Here is a 23,650-nt window from a genome sequence, read left to right on the forward strand (position 1 = left end):
TTATTTTACACCGAACTTAAATGATGCCAGCCTCAGCAATGGCAGCTGCTTCCTAACACAGTTTGCACGCGTATTGCTTTCTCCGATAAGCAAATCAAGCACAACTGATGGCTGCTTGCATTTTTCCAAGATGCTATCTATTTATTTTTAATAAAGAGATCCAGGCAGGAGATAAAAATTACCGCCCACACCTAGGCTCAAACCCTGTTCTCCAGCTCCTAAATTAGCAGTCTTGGATGGGAAGCCACCTCCTCGGTAGAAGGCATTGTGCTTTTTTCAGAGGGTTTATCTTGGTTTCCCTCACTAAGTCACCCTCCCATCATGCACTCACCCTTAACCCCTTCCTCCCTTTTGCTTCCCTGAGCTCCCCCAGGAGTGCATGGGAAGTGGCCTCCCTCCCTTCATTACACAAATGTGTACAACAAACGCTTTCACTTTCACTTTAAATTTTAAAGAGCCTCACATCGATTCTCTCTTCCAGAGCCCCTTCCTGCCAGCCCTCACAACATCCACACACCACGCTTTAGAGGGGGTAAATTTTAGTTGCTTTCTGCCCAGCCCGCCATTCGGAAATGATTGCTTTGGTTCTTTTTAGATCTCGCCTAAGCAGCGCATGGACCTCATGTAATCGATTCTGTTTTTGCCCTAAAAACCTGCATGCTTTGGAATGCTTTGAATGGCAACGCGTGCAAGTTTGGTGATTCCCTTGCAGGAGCGAGAGGAGCCATATGGTAGCAATTATCGCGCTCGCTCCCGCAAGGGAAAAGCTGCGCGACCCTGCTCTCGGCCGCACTCCCCCCACTTGTTTTTTTGGTATTGGAGACTCCAGCTTGTTTAGGACTTGTGCCCTGGTCACAGCAGTTCAATTTTGCTTGCGAGAAAGTCACTCATTGATAGTGGTTGAAATGTCACTCATAAGTACACCGAAATTCTGAAATTGGCGCACATAAGCAGTCTGATGCCTTGGCAGCCATGTTCCGTTGCTTCAACTTTGTGAGGAAAAACGGACACCGTGATATTGCAAAGACAAAAAAAGCCAGGTCTTTAAATGGTTTTTTTAGAAATCCGTGGACTTGAATGTTTGCGTGCCGAGCTTGCATTCTCTGGCCTCCTCCCTCCTGACAGAAAGCATCTACCGGTACCCACTAATTCACCCAGACCCGTGGCACCAGGCACTTCTGTGAAAGGAGGAAGCTTGCAAAAAACTAAGTCTGAATGTCACCTTGAAGTGGAATCAAGTGGCGGAGTGTTGAGACTCAGACGCATTTAAATTGCGAGCTGCATTACTTCCAGCCCCGGGCCTACCACGGAGAGTCGTGAGAAATTCACGTCGCTGTAACTCTTCCCGGAAGTAGCGCCATTCATAACAGTGTTATTTCAGAGAACCGTGACACGGCCGGAGCCTGCCAATGCCTGAATAATGGTGTCATTTAACTATAACAAGCAGGGCCTCGCTGATATGGCAAGTGCTTTTATCAACATTGCATCGTGCTGGTTCAATCATGTAAATGATGTGAGTCCTCCAATATTCCTAGAGAGATGACTAGTCTCTGCGCGCTCATTCCCGACCGATACAAGGCAGTTTTTTTCGCAGGCAGTTTGCTTAACAATTTGTATTCCTTATTAGAACATTGGAATGTGGAGCACTCCATTGTAGACAATGGAGTGCTCCATGCTTCTACGGGCCGGAAAAAGGCCCGCAGAGCAACATTCCAATGTTTTACAAAAGCCTCTTGAAGCTCGAGGGGATTTAAATCCCCTCGAGCTTCGAGAAGTTTTTGTTTAATTTATTAGAACATTCTGCCCTCTAGTGGCAGAATGTTCTAATAGCCTTATAGCCCTTCGTAGCAGGGCTATACCGCTATTAAAGTCCCGCTTCTTTTGTTAAAGTCCCTCGCCTTCGGCTCGGGCCATTAACGCTGCAGCGGGCCTTTAATAGCCGGTATAGCCCGCTACGGCGGGCTATAAGGCTATATTAGAACATTGGAATGTTGGTAGCTCCATTGAAAACAATGGAGTGCTCCGGGCTTATAATGGCTGGTATAAGCCCGGAGCTCCAACATGCCAATGTGTCTTTGTTCACAGCTCTGGCTGTGAACAAAGGCTACAGGGAGCCTGAGGGGATTTCAATCCCCTCGCGCTCCCTGAAGGCTTTGTTTTATTTGTTAGAACATTCTGCCCTCTAGTGGCAGAATGTTCTAATAGCCTTATAGCCCTTCGTAGCAGGGCTATACCGGCTTTTAAAGTCCCTCTGCTTTGTTAACGTCCCTCGCCTTCGGCTGGGGCCTTTAACGCTGCAGCGGGCCTTTAATAGCCGGTATAGCCCGCTACGGCGGTCTATAAGGCTATATTAGAACATTGGAATGTTGGTAGCTCCATTGAAAAAAATGGAGTGCTCCGGGCTTATAATGGCTGTTATAAGCCCGGAGCTCCAACATGCCAATGTGTCTTTGTTCACAGCTCTGGCTGTGAACAAAGGCTTCAGGGAGCCTGAGGGGATTTTAATCCCCTCGCGCTCCCTGAAGGCTTTGTTTTATTTGTTAGAACATTCTGCCCTCTAGTGGCAGAATGTTCTAATAGCCTTATAGCCCTTCGTAGCAGGGCTATACCGGCTTTTAAAGTCCCTCTGCTTTGTTAACGTCCCTCGCCTTCGGCTCGGGCCTTTAACGCTGCAGCGGGCCTTTAGTAGCCGGTATGCCCGCTATGGCGAGCTATAATGTTATAATAAAGACAAAGCTTATTATGCAGTGACACACATTAACACCTTTATTTAGCAAGCTTCAGAGGATATTGTTTTCTGCCGCTGCCCGTATTTTATTGTTATGTGTGTATGTGGCTTAATGGCTAGAGCAGCCGATTATGAAGCAGGGGAACCAGGTTCGAGTCTGGCGGGAGGCCCAAACATCTTGTGATTCTGGGCAAATTACTTAATCTCCCCCTGCCTAAAAACAATGATACATGTATGTGTCAGACTGTAATGCAACTGGTGCTCATGTAAAGCACTTTAATACCTAGTGGTCGAGTTCGTGCTATATAAAACTGCAAAAAAAGCTCAATGGCTATCTTTAAAAATTGGGGAACGATCGAAATTAGCACAAATCCTCCGCCAAAATGACCTGCTACTATGGATCCGTGTTCTTGTGCCTAAGAGGTAGCACTACTTTAAGGAAAGGGCACTAAAGCAGAGTGAAGATAGGAAAGGTTAGAACCTGCAGAAATCCACTGGGGAGAATTTTTACAGTTTTTGACGTAGTATAAACATTTTTGTCATGCACTCACTATCCACCAAGTATTGGGTTATTTTCCACATTTTTCTTTACGAGACCTAGGGGCATATGTATCAAAACCCGAATTTGCGAATCTCAAATAGCGATTTTTTGAGAATCGCTATTTGAGAATCGCAAAATGGGATATATTTAAAATATCGCTAATATTTAACGATTTCTTAAAATTCCTTAATTGCGATTAGCAAATTGCAAAATCGCAATTAAGGAATACCTGCTTATTCATTTCTATGGGCCAGGAGACCCATAGGAATGAATGGGAAGTAATTCTCAAATTGCGATTCGCAATTTGCGAATCGCAATTTGAGAATAATTTCAAAGGTGCAAGGGTGTCAAGATGACACCCTGATGCACCCCTGAAATCAGCATGTGTGGACATATGGCGCACATACATGCCCTAAGGGCATGTATGTGCGCCACGTGGCACTTATTAAAATTTAAAATAGTGCATTTTTAAAAGATTTCGCAAATTACCACCAACTAGAAGTTGGTGGTAATTTGCGATTTCTTACGGATTTTTCGCAAAACTTTGTTGCCTGTTACATTTCATTTAAGAAATCGCAATTTGCTTCCGAAAAGTTAGGAAATCGCAATATTAGCGATTCCTTAAATTTGTGCAGAAAAATGGCTCATACATACCGTTTAGCGATTTTTTATTCGCAAACGCTGTTTTTTGCGAATCGCAGCATTTGCGAGTAAAAAATCGCTTGATACATATGCCCCCTAGTATTTTAATAAGCACGTCATTATTTTTCATTTACATCTTATTGCTAAACAATATCCTAGCTCTTACCAGAAGAGTACACTGAAATGTGCAAAAATCTGTCCTTTACAGCCCACCTTAGAGCGCCACACCCTATCCAGTCAGGCTATGCTGCCATTGAAACATGATATGCTACATTGCTGCATGTATTTGTGCTTGCATATGCTTCGTACAGTAGCAGGCACTAAAGCATACTTTAATACTCTTACAGTTAGGGGTGTCTGATGTTGGCTAACAAGAGGCCTAGGGATGGCAATTTTCTCGGATTTCCTCTATGTGAATCATTCTGTTTTAGGATTCATTGTACATGTATCTCATATGAATAGCCTGAAACTCCGGCGTGGCTCCGCCTTTTGCGGACCAACGGGGGACAGTCCCGGTGAGGGCGTGCACTTTCTCTTTATCATGGGGCAGATTTATGAGCCCCTTGCGCCACTTTTGCGTCACTTTTAACATGGGAAAAGTGACTCAAAAGTGGCGCAAGGGGCTCATAAATCTGCCCCCATGTTTTTATAACTTCCAAAAGTTACGCTTTTCTATTATGAGATCCTTGGAAAAGTTACTGCAGAATTTTTTGGAACCCATAGCTTAGACAGTCTAAATTGAAAGAAGCTCCTTCATGTTGGTGAAGCATGTCCTACATTCGATTATACCTCCCCTGACTGGACACTCTGAGATTATGACCTCTCACTGCACTCAGCACAGAGAGGGGCGCTTGGGAATACTAAAATAACAATCTTGTCATTATCCATCATCCATAATCTAGGTGAAATCAGGATTAGGAAAAATACACAAGACATCACAAATATGCTCCAATCAGGAGAGCTAGCAGTCTTTCTTACTATAAAGGTTAAAAAACAGTAGATTAAAATTTTAACTAGATTTACTGTACCCACTGCTGCCCGAGGGTATTGCCATTAGGTCTTTACTACACAAAGCATTCCTTCAGACCCCCTCAACCCCAACACACCCCACTGCCCTACATCCAATCAACCAGTACCAAAAAACCCCAGGCCTAACTGCACCTCAGCACCAAACGACATCGAGAGCCGCCATTGCGACTCAAACAACACTCCTGAGTCGGGCAAGAAAACAACTCTTAGCCTATGCACCTCACAAAGGGCTGGGTGTTCTGGACAGTCAACAGCCAGCCAGGCGGTGGCCTCCTTGTCAGGGTGGGGCGTCTGTGCTTCAGGGGTGCTGGGAGGAGCTAAGATCCAAGCGTGGAGTCCTGTGCGGCGTGCAGGAACGAAGAGACCAGCCCGCCACGTCACAGCTCCTTTCAAGGGGCACGTACATCACCCCGTGACACTGTAAGCAATTAAGTGCTTCCGGGGCATTGCCTAGGCGGCTAACTCTCGCCCAAGGTCAACCCCTGGCCCAGGGTGAGTGATGTGGCCTCACTCACGCCTGTCCCCCGGCTTCCCGCCATAGTTGGGAGAGACTTGGTTAATTCCAACAACCTCTCTTGACATGCCCCCATTACACGTGCTCCCACCCATTCGCCTTGCAAGAATTTCTTTTTTTCCTAAACCATGATTGTGACGATGGGCATACTGACTCTGATATCACTCCTTTCTTTCTCTGAGCGCCTTTATGTCAAACCTTTTTTCCATGGTTCTCTTTACCCACGCAGGCAAAGCAGCGGTGCATGGCACCCTTCCCTTCAACATGAACAAGCATTGGCATAGCCAATAGGTCTCACCTTTGGGGCCTTATAAGTATTTAGTTATGCAGCACAATATCCTTCCTGCAACAACATCAACTGTTGCATGGCTAAACACTTATAAGGTCCCAAAGGCGAGACCTGCCAATGCTTGTTTAGCTAGGACTCGTGTGAACACTTTTTTTGTTCTTGTTTTTCATTGCCTGCATTTCTTTGTACCTGTACAATATTGGCTCCGCTTCCGGTACTTTTACATTCCTGCCTTTTAAATGCTGTACGTTTGAGCAGTGTCTCTGGTTGTGGAAATGTGCTTTCCTCTTTGAACATACTGGTATAAAATGCCAGCTCAGTTGTGTTGGTTAACGCCCCGGAAACGTTACCTGTCTGAAAGCATCAGGTGCTTTAAAAAAAAAATTGCACCAAAATGTATTTCCCCTTCTATAAAATACCAGCCATGACGAAACAAGGAAGAGTTTACTCTTTTCCACTCCAACCGGCTGTATAAAGCCAGAGTGGCGTGTGCATGTGCAGAGTCCATTTGCTCCCTGGAAACACCTCAGTGCTGCTGCACTTCCCTGTGCTCTGGAGAGTTTTCACAAACACCACAGGGCATATCAGCAACAGACGGCGATAAATATCGCAAAGTGCGCTTAGCGCTTTTATATTCATCGCCGTCTAGCGCTGGAATTTATCGCCCGGTTAGCGCGTTATGAACAACGCGTTAGTTCAGGGCGATAATATTCCAGAGATATCCAGGGAAATGGGCCAACATCGCTGGAAAACCAGCAATGTTGTGCTCAAAATGGTGATAGCCTTGGTGATACGAACCTGTAATCGTATAACCATAATCCACCTCCCATGTTAGGTATTAGCAGGACCTCATAAACTCGGCTCCGTGTCCCTCCTTCGATTATAAAGTTTAGCGCGGCGGCTCAGCCGTGGGACTTTCTTATTTTACTACGCCATTGTCCCGCTGTCCAGCCGCAACCATGGAAAATAACTAAGGCCTCTCCTTTGGTGAGGACTGCGTCTCAGAAATACTGAGTGGACCCTCAATATTGGACCCAGATGGAGGAGCATCGACCAGCTGCTCTTCCAGCGATTGGACAACCATTACCAACATGAAAAGGCAACTCATGAAAATAATCATGCATGGTGCCATCAAGACAGAATACTTGCGTGCTAATATAGCACCCAATGGATTGATCGTCACCAACACCCCCAGGATCTTCCTTGAGGACAAACAATTCAAGGAAGAATGGTCGCTGGTGGCATGGAAATGTACCAGGGATCTTCTGGTACTCATTATCAAGACTGCCAAAAGACTGGCCGACAAACTTATTCTCAAAATCACCATAGCAGAAGGCACCATGAAGGCAAATATTGCCAACTCCGCTTTCAAGGCCAAATTGGCAGAAATTACCAAACAAATTAATGACAACAAAGATTATTTGATGCGACAAAAAGTAACGAAGCTCCAGAAGGACATCACGCGATTCAGCAAAGAAAAAATATATCCGTATCTCAAAGATTACTACATACCTTCAGGAGACGATTACTCCTCAGATGATAGCACAAACTCACGCCGGAGAACTAACTCCTCAGGAAGTAATTCCAGCTCCGATACACAAGGCACTTACCAATACAACCTACAACACAGAAGACCAGCGAACGCCATGTATGGTTATGGCCAACCACCCTACCAAGGGCCCATGCCCTTCCAGGGACCCACCCCATTCCAAGGACCAGTCCCATTCCATGGACCACCGCTATGGCAATACCCACATGGACCACCACCACACTTTGCCCCCTTTCAACCACAACCTTTTTTAGGCAGAGGCTGGGGCAAAGGGCAAGGCAGAAGAAGAAGAGGCGTACAGAACCAACCGAAACAAGTACAATGGCAGGATCAGTTGCAACAACAACCACTGTACATGGAACTGCGGAGTTACCAGGAGAAGAAAAACTGATCGTAAATTTATGGGAACGACCCCTCACAGTCACAGAAACCAATATCCTAAAAAAAGGCCTAGGGTTTGTCCCTACCCCAAAAGCGGACCTTTTTCGGACCAACTGTGAAATCCAAAATCTTTTCAGGAAGATCCGCCTGAAGGCTTATTTCGGCAATCGACTGGATTTACCTTCAACAGACATTGGCTTACGAAAACCCTCCACTTTCACACCAACAACCAGCATGGTACCACCAGAAGTACTAATCTTCGAAAAAGCTGTGCTCAAAGAAATAACTGAGAAGCGCCTTATAACTAATTTCTCCAACACTACCAATGCTGAAATCACAGCCATAAAAACATTATCTAACGACGCTTCCATAACCATCAAGGAAGCAGACAATGGCGGAGCCATTGTCATTATGGCTAGCACTGACTACCGGACGGAATGCCTACGCCAGTTACAGAATACCAACTATTACACACCCCTTACCATAGACCCAACCCCACGCCTTTCAACCAAAATAGGCTCAATGGTCACAGCGGCACTCAACCAAGGATGGATCTCCAAAAATGAAGCAGAGATCCTCATAAATCCAAACCCCAGACTACCCTACTTCTACACACTGCCAAAAATTCACAAAGTGGTCTCCCCTCCACCTGGGAGACCCATCGTCTCTGGCATAGGGTCCCTCTTGGAACCATTATCCAAATTCTGTGATCACTTTCTATGCCCACTAGTCCGGGCGACTCCAACATTCCTCCAAGACACCAGAGATGTCTTGAGACTCATCGAAACAACCAACAGAGAGGGTCCGCTACCAGATGTACTTCTTACACTGGACGTGGAGGCCCTCTATACTAACATTCCTCAGCTTAACACTCTTGAGGTAGTGGAGACAATATTGCTCAACACCAACTGGGACTCACCAACTCCCGTGAGCTTTATCATGGAGTGTGCTAACATCGCTCTCACAGAAAACTTCTTTCAGTTTGAGGATCAGTTGTTTCATCAGACACAGGGTACTTCGATGGGCAGTACCTTCGACCCGAGTGTGGCATGCCTCTACATGTCAGACTTTGAGGCGAGGTATGTGCTCACGAATACCAACCCTTTCTCGATTAACATTCTCATTTGGAGACGTTATATCGACAACATTTTAATCTTCTGGAAGGGCAATAAAGATATGATCCTAAACTTCCTATCATGGATCACTAACTTTAACCCCTACTAAAAATTCACTGCAAATTGTTCAGAACAGGAACTGCCATTTCCCGACCTGACAATCATCAAAAAAATGGGAAAATTGGAAACCATAACCTACAAAAAACCAACCGACAGCCATTGTCCCTTGCAGTATCATAGTTTCCATCCAAAGGCCCTTAGGGAGAACCTTCCATACGGCCAATTCTTACGCATTCGTAGAAACTGAACTAACATAGAAGACTACAAAAGACAAGCATCCGAGCTTAGTGTCAACTTGGCTCAGAGACAATATCCTGTCCGCATTATCACTAATGCACAAAAACGAGCACGTAACACAAACAGATGTAGTCTCCTTGAATCACAGACCAAACCAGAAACAGACCTCATAACATGTGTGACCACCTTCACCTCTGAGTCCAACATGTTAAAAAGGGTCATCAACAAACATTGGAGAATACTTGAATATGGCGACCTAACCCTTGACAAGCCAAGGTTTGCTTTCAGACGCACAGCCAATATCAAGGACCTACTCATCAACACCAGACCAAAAAAATCAGCCCCAACAGCTCCCACCACCCTATGGAATCTACCCCCAGTTACCGGACATCATCCCTGCGGCCAATGTGTAGCCTGTCCGCTAACTCGAGCAACAAAAACTGTTCAACTCACCCCTAATTGGACCTGGACCCAAAAAAAACACACAAACTGTAATACACGTAATTGCATCTATCTCATTACGTGTCCATGCCACCTCCAACACATAGGGATGACCACACGTACAGTAAAAACAAGAATAACTGAACATAGGAGTAATGTACGTTTCAAAAAAAACAACACCAAAATTTGCTCACACTACATGGAACACAATCACACCCCAAACGATTTAGAGTGGACAATTCTAGAAGCCTTCCCTACCATCACCAGAGAAGCCTTAGTTAGGAAGGAACAATGTTGGGTGTTCAAATTGGGGGGACACACAAGGGGGTTGAACGATGACATACCTTGGGCTGAACTGCACCGTTAACTCGCCCTGCCTATACTGTCCTAGTATAACTTTGACCTCCGACCTGTTGTCCTAACTTCCCACTTAGAGTCCTCCACCTGCGTTTTTTAACTGAAGACGATACAGGTAGATCTGTTACATGATCAGTCCACGCCTACTTACCCCTATATGGATGTCAATTGTCTAGGTTACTATTTTCAATACCTTGACGTCCTTAGTCAATAAAGTTTCGAAACATCCTCACCCAATATGGCCGCCACGCCTACCTACGTTACAGACATCGCTATTTATAGTGGCCCGCCGTAAGTACTCCTCACGGGGCCCAGAGCGAGGGTAGGACGATCGCTAGTTGCCTGCCTACACCTGTGAGTATACACCTGCTACTCCTGCCTCCACGGTAAGCCCTTGGTGCCATTCACTAGAATCATCCTTGTTTATATCGTGGGCGTTCTGTCTTTGTTTCCCCAGCGATCGGAGTAACTAAAGTGCTCTGGTCCATCCCCGTCAGCTTGAACTGGGTTACGAGGGGTGAATCTCCCCGCCTTTGTACTACTTTCGTATCTGTCACTAGTGTTTTAATCGCGCATGTATGTCCTGCACCTACCCCCGGTGACACCGGGCGTTTCCCGCTACCTTTATTGATTCAATTAGGGTGCCGGTTGTACACACTACCTTCGCATGCCTTCTCCCTTTTCACCTGACGCACGCATCTTGCAGTATTCCAACTTAGTCATAATTTCGGAACCCTTTCCGTAGCTACCGCTCGGACGGAGCCTTTATAGCAGCGTGTTACCCTGGCCGCGCCACTCCTAGTAACGGTGTTTCCCGCATGTAATTTTTCGAATAGATCTACTTGCTCTCATCCGTTAAAGCGTCACTGGAGTTCACCACGACTCGACTCCTGAGTCATGAGATCTAGCACGACTATTAGCACTTTGTTTACGGGTTGTTGGTGTTACACAACTCTTAAGGCACCCTCACGTTTACTTATTCACTACGTACATGTAACAACTATTGTTTACATTGCAATATGTATTACCATCAACGCAATTAGCCTGCAATAACTTTGTTTTTGATCCGTTGATTGTTCATGCTCCAAAATTGAGGGTTAGTTCACCCCCAGTGAAGGCACTAAACACAACACGTGTGTTCACACGATCTGCACTTAATAAGCTCAGCACATTATTCATGCGTCTTTTCGTTGGTTTAACTCTTGGTTGTTTGTCCCTTGTTTTTTATCTCTCCCTTCTCCCACAGGTCTATAGTATACCCCAGTACCAGTCCCTTAGTATACTCCCTACCGCCGCTAGCACATTTGACTTCATTGAGCTAGACGGTAGTGCACTCAATACACAATTATCTCATCGGTCCTGACGAAGTGCCATTGACCCCTTGGGGGCAGTCTGGGCACGAAACATGTTGACCACTTTCACTACATTAGCCCTTTAGGAACATCACTCCAAAACAAAGGCTTCTACACAGTTTTAAACTAGGCTAGAGCTACCTCAATAATAAACACTTGACCTAAGTAGGACTGCTCTATACCTATTTTATTCACCTGACGCCTTGTGCACTACCCAGCCCTCACACCCGCACGCACCCTACGGCTTCTTCAAAAGATCCCCGACAAAGAGCCCCGGTTCCGGGAGCCCGTCAGGCATTGCAGCACCGGCTTGACGAGGGGCAAATGCCCAAATGATGAAGCATGACATCCCTTGGGGTGTGTGAGGGCATTACGAAGAAAGACCTGTCTTTCCCTTTCCCTTCCTCCTCTTCCCCCTTAGTCTTAGCTAATTAGGAACTGCTCAACCTCTTTACACAGATTAGTCAGGAATTTAACAGACGTTAAATTCCTGCGTTAAGGCATAGTTAACGTGATGATTATTATCGCTAATGCTCTTTGCTGATATCGCGAAGCTGCCTTAGCGATAATTTCCCATGTTGTTTTCCCAGCCACGCCTACTTTGCATCTCATTAGCGATGTTTATCGCTGAGATGCCAGGCATTGGGAATTCGGCAGCTAACATGCGCTAATGCATGTTAGCGCCGCCTTGTTTATAGGGCAATAGGAATATTGCCGCTTTAGCGGCAAAAAGTGCCGCAAAGCGGCGATAATGCTCTTGATGATATGCCCCAACATCCTTTATGCCAAGATGGATCCCACCATAGGGCCGTTGGGGGTTGGAGGTGGTGCACGGAGCTTCACTGAACAAAAGGCTGGCCTTTGGAGCCAGGGTCTGTTGTGTCTGTGAAATGTGTTAATCGGAAATCACTGCTGTGTTCAGGCAATTGTGTTCTTTGTCTGCATTAGCTGATTTGAAGAGGGTCAGGAGTTGGTATGTTTAGGGAAGTGATTGCCCTATTCATCCCTCTTATCGTGCATGTTCATGCAGGAATGTCTGCTGGGCACCAACCAGGTCTGTAGAAGAGTTTTCAGTACAGTGTTGCCAATGGCTCTCTGCTGCAAAAAGGGAATACTTAGGGGCAGATTTATATCGGACTTGCGCCCCTTTTACGCCGCCGTTGCATCACTTTTGTGACGCAGTGGCGGCGTAAACCCTGCGCCATGTTGCGCCCTATTTACATTGTGACGCATCTATGGAGATGCGTCACGGTGTAAAGCCCTGCACCACATGAAACCTGCGTCAGGTTTCATGTGGACGTTACAACGCAGGGGGGGCGTTCCGTCGCAGGAACACCCCTGAAAAGTGACTCAGTGAAATCTATAAGATTTGACTGAGTCACTTTTCCAACGCTGATGCGTCAAAACCCTGCGCCTGCTTGAAGCAGGCGTAAGGCTTGACGCACCACGTTACAGATAGGGCAGGTTGGAACAGTGCTGGAGTTGCGTCGTGCCTGCGACACAACTTCAGCACTGCGCCAACCTTACGCTGGCACATGCGTCATGCATCTGCTTGTCCTTGTGCCAGGATGCACCGCATTGTAAATGCAGCGCATCTGCGGTGGCACAAGGGCAAACTTGCGTCACGCATCTTCCCTGGCGCATCCATGCTGATTTGCAGGGATGCGCCAGGGAACATAAATCTGCCCCTTTCTTTTTGGCTACGTCGGTATTAACATACTGTGCAACTCAGCTTGTGTGATGCTGATGAGAAGTGATTCACAACTTTATTTTCTACTTGCCACAAAAGTAAACCTTTGCTGCCATGTTTGGTGAGTGGAGTTTGAAGTGCACCTCCTTGAAAAGAGTATCCATTTAATTCTCGTGATCCGAGGCAGCAAACATTCTGTAATTGAAATTATACTAGGTGGATCTAAAGTTAGTGAAAGACGGCCATATAATTATTCAGTTTTTTTGCTAAACTACCTTGCATTACAACAGTACACATTAAGACCGAAATCGGAACGCGAACCCAAGCAGCCTGAAAATGCAATAATAGGCTGTTAAGGCAACCAGAAGCGCACTTGCTACATCCTATGTTTACCGGGAAAAGAGCGCAAGTACTAACCAATGGAATGCGTAACTACTTTGGCATTGTTCTGTCATCGGCAAGAACAACCTAACCACTTATAACAAGCTTTTGCAATGCAATAGGACTCGTATTTATGTGAGTTTGAGCTGTTGGCATGGTAAATGACAATGATTTGTATTTATGTTTTGGTTTTTAAAATGTAAATAAAAGGCATTGTCATTTACAATGCCCATAGCTTAAACTCACATAAATGTGAGACCTATTGCATTGCAAATATATGTTTATTCAGTTATTTTTACTTTCCTGGCTTTGCCTGTGTGAGACTGGTGTTCATTGTATCTTGGCCTCTATAGTCTATACACGATCTTGGTTACTATTTTAATTGGCACGTGTTTTATCCCAGCAAGTTCTTATTTGTATTTAATGTGTGTGCATTTATGGTTTTTGAGCAAGAAACCAAATAAAGATAAAGATTGATTGATTGATAAAACCACATAAATCCTACTTCTGGTGGAGAATGACATGAACAATTGAAAGAAGTGAACATCAGGCTTTGGATGCAACAAGAATTGAATCAGGTAGACAGGAGACTTATGTCAGGTAGACAGGAGACTTATGTCAGGTAGACAGGAGACTTATGTCAGGTAGACAGGAGACTTATGTCAGGTAGACAGAAGACTCATGGAGGGGGCACTTTGGAGGTGTGAGTATTGAGGGAGACGTTTGGAGATGGTGAGTGGTTGACTACTAAGTCTCTATAGCCAGGGCAAGGGTTTATGAAATTATATTGAGACATGTTGAGGTGTGTCCAGAGGAAGGAGTCAGTGTTGCTGTCTGTTCTACTACTTTTGCCCTCAAACCACTGGAACAACGCATATATCACAATAATCGAATAAAGGTCATTAAAACTGGGCAAAAGACATTTATGACTTTATTGTCTGCAAACAATGTGTTAATGTATTCAGTTAATGTGCAGATAACCCCAACCTTATTATTCAATTCTCATGCTAGGTACTGAGAGGCGATCAGGCATGGAAGAAAGAGACGTTTATGGATTCGATGAGCAGGAGCACCTGCAAATACTATCACAATCCTGAGGGGTTCAACGTTGACTACTTGATCACAGGTCAGACATCTCTGGTGGGGCGCTGAAGAATGTAGCGTTTTTAACAGGGTACATTTTACTTACTGCAACTGTTCTATTGGGTTGTTCCCCAGAAGCCACTCTGAAACCTCTGCACCCATCAGGTACACCCCTGTGCATCCCTGACCACACACCTCTCACGTTCACCCAACATGCATAAAGGTTTGCCAGCACCACTAATAACATATGTGTAACACAGAGCTTTCTAAAGTGTTATTAGTGGACTGAATGACAACCAGTGTATGATTTGGAGACACAAGGGGTCTTGCTGCAATACAGTTCTCTAGTCTAGAGGGCATGTGGTCCAAGAGTTGTCTCATGTGCATCAATAATTTAGATAATTCCCGCTTTATGTTACAAGGGAGGAAAGATAACTGCTTTGTCGCTGCAGCTAAATAATGGATCTAGCCACCATCCACAGCTTTATTAAGATATTAGCATTGTAAACGTCTTATTTACAGCTATATGTCAGAACTTCAGAAGATTAGTGTGAGAAAAATCACAGAATTGAACACATGAAATAGCCCACTTTCAGTCCCCGCCTGCATTAAATGGCAAGTGCTCTAATGCTTGCAAAAAAGCAGAAGCTGAAATCTCTGCATTTAAATTTCAGTCTTGTTCCGAAATTCACAAATCCCAATATTCCCAACAAAGGCTATGTTTGGCACAATATTCATGTAACAGCATCATTTACAGAGGCTTTCAATGTGTTCCTCCTCCTCAAGTGTGTAAGAAAACTCTTCTATTGCAAAGGGAAAGGTGCTGTTACATTTCTAGTCCTTACTTATACTGTAGACTGCTCTAACCCTGTCCTTCTGGGCCACAAAGGAACAATACAGTGCTCAGCTAGAGCCTAGAGTATGAACTCTTGACTTGTGGTGTGACTAGGATTCTACAAGGACCAAACATGTTGACCCACAATTGCAAACTGGTTCCTCTGAGAAACACCAGAATCATCCTTGGAAGCTTGGAAGAAAATGCCTTTTCCAGAGAAAATGCATTCCTAAAACTGGTACATGTACAAATCAAATCAAATCAAATACGGAAATTGGCCTAATGCTGATACCTTTAATAGAGAACTTAAGAGACCTAAACCTCATTAGATAAAAACACCAACAACAAATTAGAAAAAAGTCACAAAATATAGAGAATTGGATGTCATATATAAAAAATTGCAAAAAAGTACTACAAAGGAACACATAGAAAAAAGTCCCTCAACGTTATCAAATTGGAAATGAAGGATATTTTGAAAACATGACACCCACTGCGACTGACCCGCTAGACACCCACTGCGACTGACCCGCTAGTGAACAGGGTCAGGGAGGAGCTGGCGGGAGGTCCCATTGGAAGGTTTTACCATTCAACTTGGTCATATTTTTTAAGCATGGCAAGTTGTCATGTGAAAACACTCTGCAAAAGCGGCTATTTGCCAGGCAGCCCAGAAGCACATGTTTCCCACCAGAAAAGATCAGAGAAGGAAAAATTCAAATTGAAGCTGTCGAATGGGCATTTTTTCCCAGGAGGTTTGGTAGGTTGACCCAGTCTTCCAGGAGTAACACGTCTATAGTTTTATCCCAAGTTCTGCAGCACTGCCTTCTCGAAGAAGAGCCCTCCATGTCCAGGACTGGTAACCGCTTACAGTTTTAAGAGTTCCCCCAACTCGGCTTTCATTTTCCCAAAAGTCCAAAATCCCATTTCTAACGGAGCCACTGGAATTCTTCCTCTGAAGGTAGCATGCTCTTCCTCAGGACGATCTATACATACCGGCTCCTGGAGGAAAGTTCCCTATTGACATTCAAACGTATCTTGCAATCCCTAAACCCCATTTAGTAGAGCCACGCACAACAGCAGAAGACTGGTGCCACCAGTCCTGAAGCCAGTTATCTCTTTTCAGGGAGCGCAGGACTGGGTATTAAGTGATGAAGCAGTCAGTCTTTGCTAGTGAGACCTAGCTAATCCCAAATTCATTCCCAGACATGCCAGTTCCAGTTTTTTGGCAGAGAATGGCACTTCATTTTCTGAGTTCCCACATCATGGCATCAATAATTTCAGAGTTGCATGCACCCATAATCTATCATTGAGAGTTTCTTCCTCAGCTCTGCACCCCACTGAAATACAGATGAGATCTCCACCTCTGAGCCATGAGTTGGCTCAGGCCACCTGCACAGGCTGTCTTATCTGAGTCTTCTGAAAACCCATTCACTGGATTAGGAAGGGGCCACAGAATCAGTTCACTCACATAGGTGACAATCCCCAGGGGTTTACTCCCTCTCATGTTAGGCATTGTGTTGCCAGTAATGTTAAAGGCAAGCTGGCAGAAAGTGCCAACAAGAGATGCAAATTCATTACGATGTCTTTCCAAAAGTCTGTCTCATGGTATGAACTTCACCTGAGTTAAGGAGTTAGTTGGAGAAATCATCAGATCTGCAGAATAACCATGGACTTGTTCCTATTTCTGCTGATAATCATAGGTAGGGAGGGCGGGGGATTGGGTGTCGCTGGTACATGACTAGATGTAATATAAGACATCAGCTGGACGCATAGCTATGTAATCCTCATTGCTAGAGTTGGCGCCCAAGTAGCATTTCTGAGGTTACAGGTAAAAAAACAGGGAGACTGAACTGAAGTAGTTATATTGTTCTGCTGTCATATGAGTTGTTTTTGTATAAGTCCAGTATTTGTAAAGCGCAAACAATTACCCAAGGGTGTCAAGGCACTGTGGGCCGTGTGGAAGATTAAGCAAGCTATTGCCCAGAGTCACATGGTGCTGGGCTGATCTGCCGCCAGTGCCGGGGATCGAACTGTGAACCCCCAGATTCCAGAGTCAGCTGCCCTGGCCACTGTGCCACACCTCTTCCCTTTTAAAAAAGACTGCTCGGTACTGTTGTTGTTGTGCTCAGTGTCTGTATGCTTGTGGAGTGGAGTTTACCCTCTCACCTTAAGCAGTAGAGCCCACAGCCGGATTTCATTCAAATCCTTTCCCCTGGTTGTATTGGTCCTCACAAGAGCGCGAATGAATTACTAACGTGGCAAATATACCAGATTGCTCTTCACAGCTAATGTTGGCCAGCAACTGCGTGCACGTCCCTGCAGGATGTTAGTAGCTGCACCATGGATCCAGATGTCCAACTGCTCACGTGTAGGAAACGTCATGTGTTCGCAATGAGTGGAGAAGCCCTGTGCTAACCAGTGGAAGCAATGTTTTATGGTATTTCAATTGAAGTAGTCTTAATACATTGAATTCCACCTGCAATTAAATGCATTGAAGAAACTGTGATTTCAAGTGGGGACACACTGTTAGTAAGAGGGTTTACTGTAACAAATGCTAATGGTAGTTTTTTGTTTTTTTTCCGCTCTCTCTGACCAGCTTACAACAGCAATGGCCTCCTCACAGTGAGTAGCTGCAGTGACAGTATGCGCTGGAGTGCGCTGTCTTCCAAGCAAATCCAAGGTGTAAATGGAGCCTACCTCAAAGGATGTAACTGTAACGTAAGTGTGCTCTGGGTCATGGGTCCTAACCAGGCTACAAAATAAGTAGCATAGCATAATGGAGTCTTACCCGAGAAGGGACCAGGGGACAAAAAGTGAGTAGCAAAAGGAATATGGAGGGGGAACAGAACACCTGGATTGAGAGATAATCAGGGAAAGAGAATGGACTAGGAGGACAAGATCTGGGACACTCGAGAGAATGTTCTGAATAAAATGCATATCTCTTTACCACAATTTTTCGAATATCAATAGGGTGGTTCTCTTCCCTTGACCAAAACAATTTTCCTATAGGATCTTTTAATATTTTAATCATTGCTGGAATCTGGCTCTGGATCCATTTTAGTCAGCTGAATTTGTCTGCACTTTACAGAATATCCCTAAGAGTATATACAAGAGGAGTCAAGTATCTATATGGTTTCCAGAGGATACTGTAATACTTGGACAATCTCACAGTAATACCTCATGCAGCTTTAGTAGAGGAAAGCAAAGCTTTGATGTCTGTATGAATAATATTCCTGCAATATCTTAATCACCACAGAACTCTGTGTCATAATCACAACTGTGTGCCTCTTTGTCCAATATTTACACTTGGGAGTAAATTACGGCTGCAAAAAACTCCATAGAGGAAATAATATTCGTGATGGGATTTACCTGTTGTTTGCAGCACATTTACACCTGGGAGTAAAAAATGACAACTTTTGCATCCATTGGATATATAAACACTGCCTCACAGTGCTTTCCACCAGTAGGTATCACAATGAAAATCTAGTGGGTAACTGCCCAGGAAGACACAGGAAAGAATGGAATTAATGCTCATCTCCAAGTGAGAATACATGCAAAAATGGGCTAGAGCTTTTCAACAATTGTTCATAGCTGTACATGATCTCCTGGCACTCTGAAAATGAATCACATTATTTCAGAGCCAGAACTCCATTGCACTTGTCTTAGTTTTTGAACTTAATTAGCTCTTTTTTTCAGGTGGATTATTAGGTAAATTATCTCAACAGTCATGTCTTGATACCTTTATTTGTGGGCACTTGTACTAAATATCAGCTCCTGCTCTTTTGATCACCTCATTTTGTAGAGTGAAGACACATTTTGTTACATGTTCTAATGAGACAAAAGATTTATTTTTTAATATTCTAATTAAAGCCAACTTTGGTATTAACTATGCTTGAAGTTTTTTCTTCAATCTGCTATAAAGTACATTTTAAAATCTGAACACTGCTGGTGGCTACTTTTGTGCTTGTTTGGTGACCAGGCTTTTGTTTTTTATATCTTCAACAGATCGTGATATGCAATTCGCAACCCTGCACACCAGCACCAAAGACATGCATACTTGAACGGTATGAAGGCGGCGATGCTGAGAACCAGATAAAGAACCAGGTCTGCGTCCCGAAGACCAGTGCTGAATGCGTATGGAAGGATATTGAATAGGAAGCTGACCAAAGAAGCCATCTCGATGTTCAACAACCCATAGATGGTTGAAGCCCTTTTACACCATCCCTCTTGTAGATGACTAATAGTCAGGAAAAAAAGCAGAGCTCTTACATCTGAGCAAAGTAGTCACTAGAAATTGGACAAAATACTCTTCAGGAAGCCCTAAGTAATATACCTTTGTACTTTGCAGATTGTTTGCTACTTTTCTGATCCTTGAAGGACCTGCACACATTTACTGTCCACAGTTCACATTGCATGTTACCACAGTCTCACTTTTTATCTATGTATCTTGTTCCATAAAGCACTTTGGGGCCTGGTCGACACTCCATAAATGCTCCAGTAAAATAAAACAGTCTTTTGGAACCAACACAAGAGTCACTCGTTATAATTAATCAACATAGGACTGATGAGCCTCATTTAGAGTTTGGCAAACAGGATAGACCGACACAAAGGTAGTGGACTACCCTGTGTGCCAAACCGACGGTCCGCCCACTCTACTTAGAGTCAGGTGGACCGTCATGTTTCCATCAGTGGAGCCCTTACTGGCTCTGCTAGCGGAAAACTTACACGGGGGCCCATATAAACATGCTGCCTATTTTGAGCAGGTGTTCTAAGGTATTCTTGTTCTGTTCCGGACTGTCAAGAAAAGCCTAGTGGTCTCAAACAGAAAAATGGAAATTTGACTTCACACCCTGGGAAAAAACGTCCAGGATATAACGGTCATTACAGGTTTTTATTAATTTACATATTTTTGTTTTAATAGAAGTCTGGATGAAACTTGATGGCTAACCTCTAAATCTGTCAGGGTGGGAGAGGTTATAACATTTGCCCCCCTGTCAGATGGCAAACAGCCTGCCATATCTCTATTAAGAACCTAACAGCCACATGCACTAAGGCTTTCTCCTATAGGCACAGAGCAGGTAAAACCCATTCATGCATCTGACTCTGAGTCTTTTGCATAGTCCATTGTCTTGGTTATTTTTTGCCAAACTGAATTGCCCTTTTACAATGAGTTCATGTGTGATAATATAATAACTCTACAGCAATTGAAAGAGCAAGAAATATGAAGGTGCTCATTCCCTGCTCAGCCTCAAGCACTCCATTGTAACAGCATATGCCAATATTTAGGCTTGTGCGGCCATACACAGTACCCCATTAAAGCAAAGGAAGGTTTCATAATACCTAAATTAATTTAAGAGACAGTTCAGTTCATTTTAATCCAGAGGCAGGATACTCTCCTGGCCAACAGCGCTCTCTACAAATCTACATAACAAAACAAACCAATACATCCATGTGAGAAATTGGGGCAGTGGTTAAGTTAGGTGTTAACCCTGATTAAGCGTCAGGCACAATCATTGTCAAGGTGAACCACAAAGGTCTCTAAATTGACCTGTGCCTAACCCTTTGGTAGCTTGGCAAAAAAGCAATGAGGCTTAACTGGGAGGCAATGTGTAGAGCATTACACAAGAAAAATCCCACATCCATTTAGAAAAACTGAGTGAATTAAAAACAATAATTTAAACAAAATGACAAAACTCTATTTGGCAGAACCACACTTATGAGTTTTTAAAGTTTAAGGTAAAAAACTAGAACCTAAAAGATCAAAGCACCAATTGGAGACATCTTGTTGAATGAGAGCGGGTCAAAGTCGAAAAATAGGGTGTACCGCGATGGAGCTTCTGTTGGATACAAGAAGTGGCTTTGGCCAAGTCGGTGCTTACATTTAGACTTGGAAGAAATTTGATGAAAAATGGTCTGAGAAGGTAAAGCTCAGGAGGGCAAGGTTGCAGGTATTGTCTGAGAAGAGAGTGTCATTGTCGGGGTGCTGTTGAGCGATATCACAATGAAGATTTCATCGATTGGACTTAGTCACTTTTTTGGAAGTCAAAATCTCCAGCGGGATAAGACTGGATGCTGTAGCTGATGAAAGTTCCATCAGGCCGGATCACCTTTTAGTGAAGGTCCACTTAACAGGACTTGCTGCAAGGAGAATAATTACGTGGGACCTGCGGCAAAGTCAGGCAGACGGGCTATGTATCTTGGGTGGATACTTAGATAAACAGGATGGTTTTGACTTCCTCTTGGATTTTCAAAGCAGTTTTTAGCCTAAATATTTTAAGTCCCAAGTTTTGGATTTTGGCTGTCTGACCCAGGATTGGGCACCACTTGGAGACACTCAGGCTGGGTCCAAGTGCTGGCTTAGATGGTTATGGCCTTTTCTTTCACCAAGGCTCTGATTAGGAGGCCAGCCAACTAGCCCTTGGAGTCGCTCTGGCAGTCTTGGGTTCAAGTGGTGAAACAGGAATCAAAGAGCGGGCCACGCCACCGGGGGCTCAAGACAGACTCCAGGCAGCAAAACAGTCCTTCCTGGTGCAGCAAAGCAGTCTTGTGGAGTACACAGCAGGCCACAGCAGCAGGCAGGTGGTCCTCTGACAGCCCTTCTACAGGTCCAGAAAATTAACTAAATTTTGAGTCTAAGTACCCTTTTTTATACCTGGAGCCTTGTTTGAAATAGAAGAAGTTTCAAGAGATTTCTCTTTTAAGTTTTAGTTGTTTCCTGCCTCCAAAGCTCTGGCTCTAAAGTATCTTCATGAACAATGCAGTGATGACAAATCCTTTGTGTGAAGGAAGGGCACAGCCAGTTCAGTTGCAAGTGAGTCTGCGCAGTTCTGCCCCCTCTTTCTGACAGTTGACGGCCCATCCATGCAAACACAATCTCTCTATTGTGTGGCTGTCTGGGAGGAATAAACAGTCAAACTGCCAACTGCACCTGGTCATGTGACCTAGAAACAGCATCAAATATTTAGGGAAGGAAATGCCAACTTTCTAAGTTTGGCCTGGACTGGGTCTCCTGCTCTCCATGTCACTTGAGTCAAGCTAGCCGGGCTGATGAGGGGTGATGCCCTGAAACCGGTCCCAGGATGCTTGTTTCCAGTCCAGGGAGGACCTGAGCTGGTTGTTTGGGCTGGACTGTTCTCATGGGGAGCAGGGTCAAGCCTGATTTGCATATGGCTGGGTCGGAACTGAAATGGCATGGGGAGCAAAAGAACAATGGATTTAGGCCCAGTTCGCTGTACTGGGGTGAAAGTTAGACATGGTGCTGCATTCTGTCTGTCAATTGTTGTGTTGACGTTCTAAAAGTAGCATTTTCAAAATGGCAACTTAGAATCCGACGTTATCATTAAAGAGGATTATTAATTACAATTTCCCAGGCACCAAACATGAAATGTTTAGCTGTTACCAATCAAACGTTAGCACTAATTACATTTAATATGTCAACCCTATGGAGCAGGTAGTCCTCACAGTTGTGAAAAATAAAATAGTTTTTCACTACCAGGACAAGGTATGTCTTAAATGCACATGTATAACCTTTCAGTTACTATGCACCATGCCCTATGGGCTATCTAGGGCCTACTTTATGGGTGAATTATATGTGATAAAAGGGACGTTTACGGGCTTGGCAAGGGGGTTGTAATGCCAAATCGAGCTGACAGTTTAAAGCTTCATTCAGATTGCAAAGGCAAACCTGGAACATGTTTTAGGGGCTACTTAAGTGGGTGTCACAATGAGTGCTGCAGGCCCACTGATAGCAGTTTATTTACAGGCCCTGGGTATATGGTATAACACTCTACAAGGGACTTATAAGTAAAATAAATATGCCAATAAGGTGTAAGTCAATTTTTTCTATGTTTAAAGGAGAGATCACAAGCACTTTAGCACTGGTTAGCAGGTCCTGGAGTCAACAAAAACTGATTTCAGCAAAAAGCGGAGGGTAAAGGCAAAATGTGTGGGATCACCCTGCAAATAGGGCCACATTCAATAATCATCAACCAATTACACACAGCCTGCAAGCAAGACACAACCTTTGCTATTCAGAATGTGTTTTGCTGTCAGTGAATATCTTTGTTGCCTTGCTCCTCATTTTCAGGAAAAAACCTTTTGAGGAACAGATGGAAGTTTTACAGGCAACATATCAGCAACTTTGTCACATGCTGGGAAGTAGACATCACTAGATAGCACTTCATACCTGATGTGATCCTTGACATGTTTGCAATCTGCAAGCACACGAAAGGTTTAACTACTTGCTGTAGTAAAAAAAAATCAAAATCAAATAGGTTTATTCGATTTTTCAATAAAAAACATAAAAGCATACCGTTTTAAAAGGCAAAACACATATTGCAAAGTATTATAAAATTTGATTAAGAAAACAATAATCCTCAGAGCGTAGTATAATAAAATCCATTCAAACTTTGTGCAAATCAGTTACATTG

At 44.2% G+C, this 23,650-nt stretch overlaps 1 protein-coding gene across 2 annotated transcripts in view; it reads left to right on the forward strand.

Moving 5' to 3' along the window:
* Positions 1–19,744, forward strand: part of LOC146796835 (metalloproteinase inhibitor 1-like) — a 42,203-nt gene extending 22,459 nt beyond the window's left edge. For both annotated transcript variants that reach the window (XM_085629576.1, XM_085629577.1), the window contains exons 4-6: positions 14,318–14,432; positions 17,818–17,939; positions 19,227–19,744. In XM_085629576.1, the coding sequence (XP_085485702.1) occupies positions 14,318–14,432; positions 17,818–17,939; positions 19,227–19,376 (387 nt within the window). In that variant the 3' untranslated portion in view covers positions 19,377–19,744. The remainder of the gene's footprint in view (positions 1–14,317; positions 14,433–17,817; positions 17,940–19,226) is intronic.
* Positions 19,745–23,650: the final 3,906 nt, after the last annotated feature.

This window comes from Triturus cristatus, chromosome 10 (assembly GCF_964204655.1).
Source record: "Triturus cristatus chromosome 10, aTriCri1.1, whole genome shotgun sequence".
NCBI classification, from domain to species: Eukaryota; Metazoa; Chordata; class Amphibia; order Caudata; family Salamandridae; genus Triturus; species Triturus cristatus.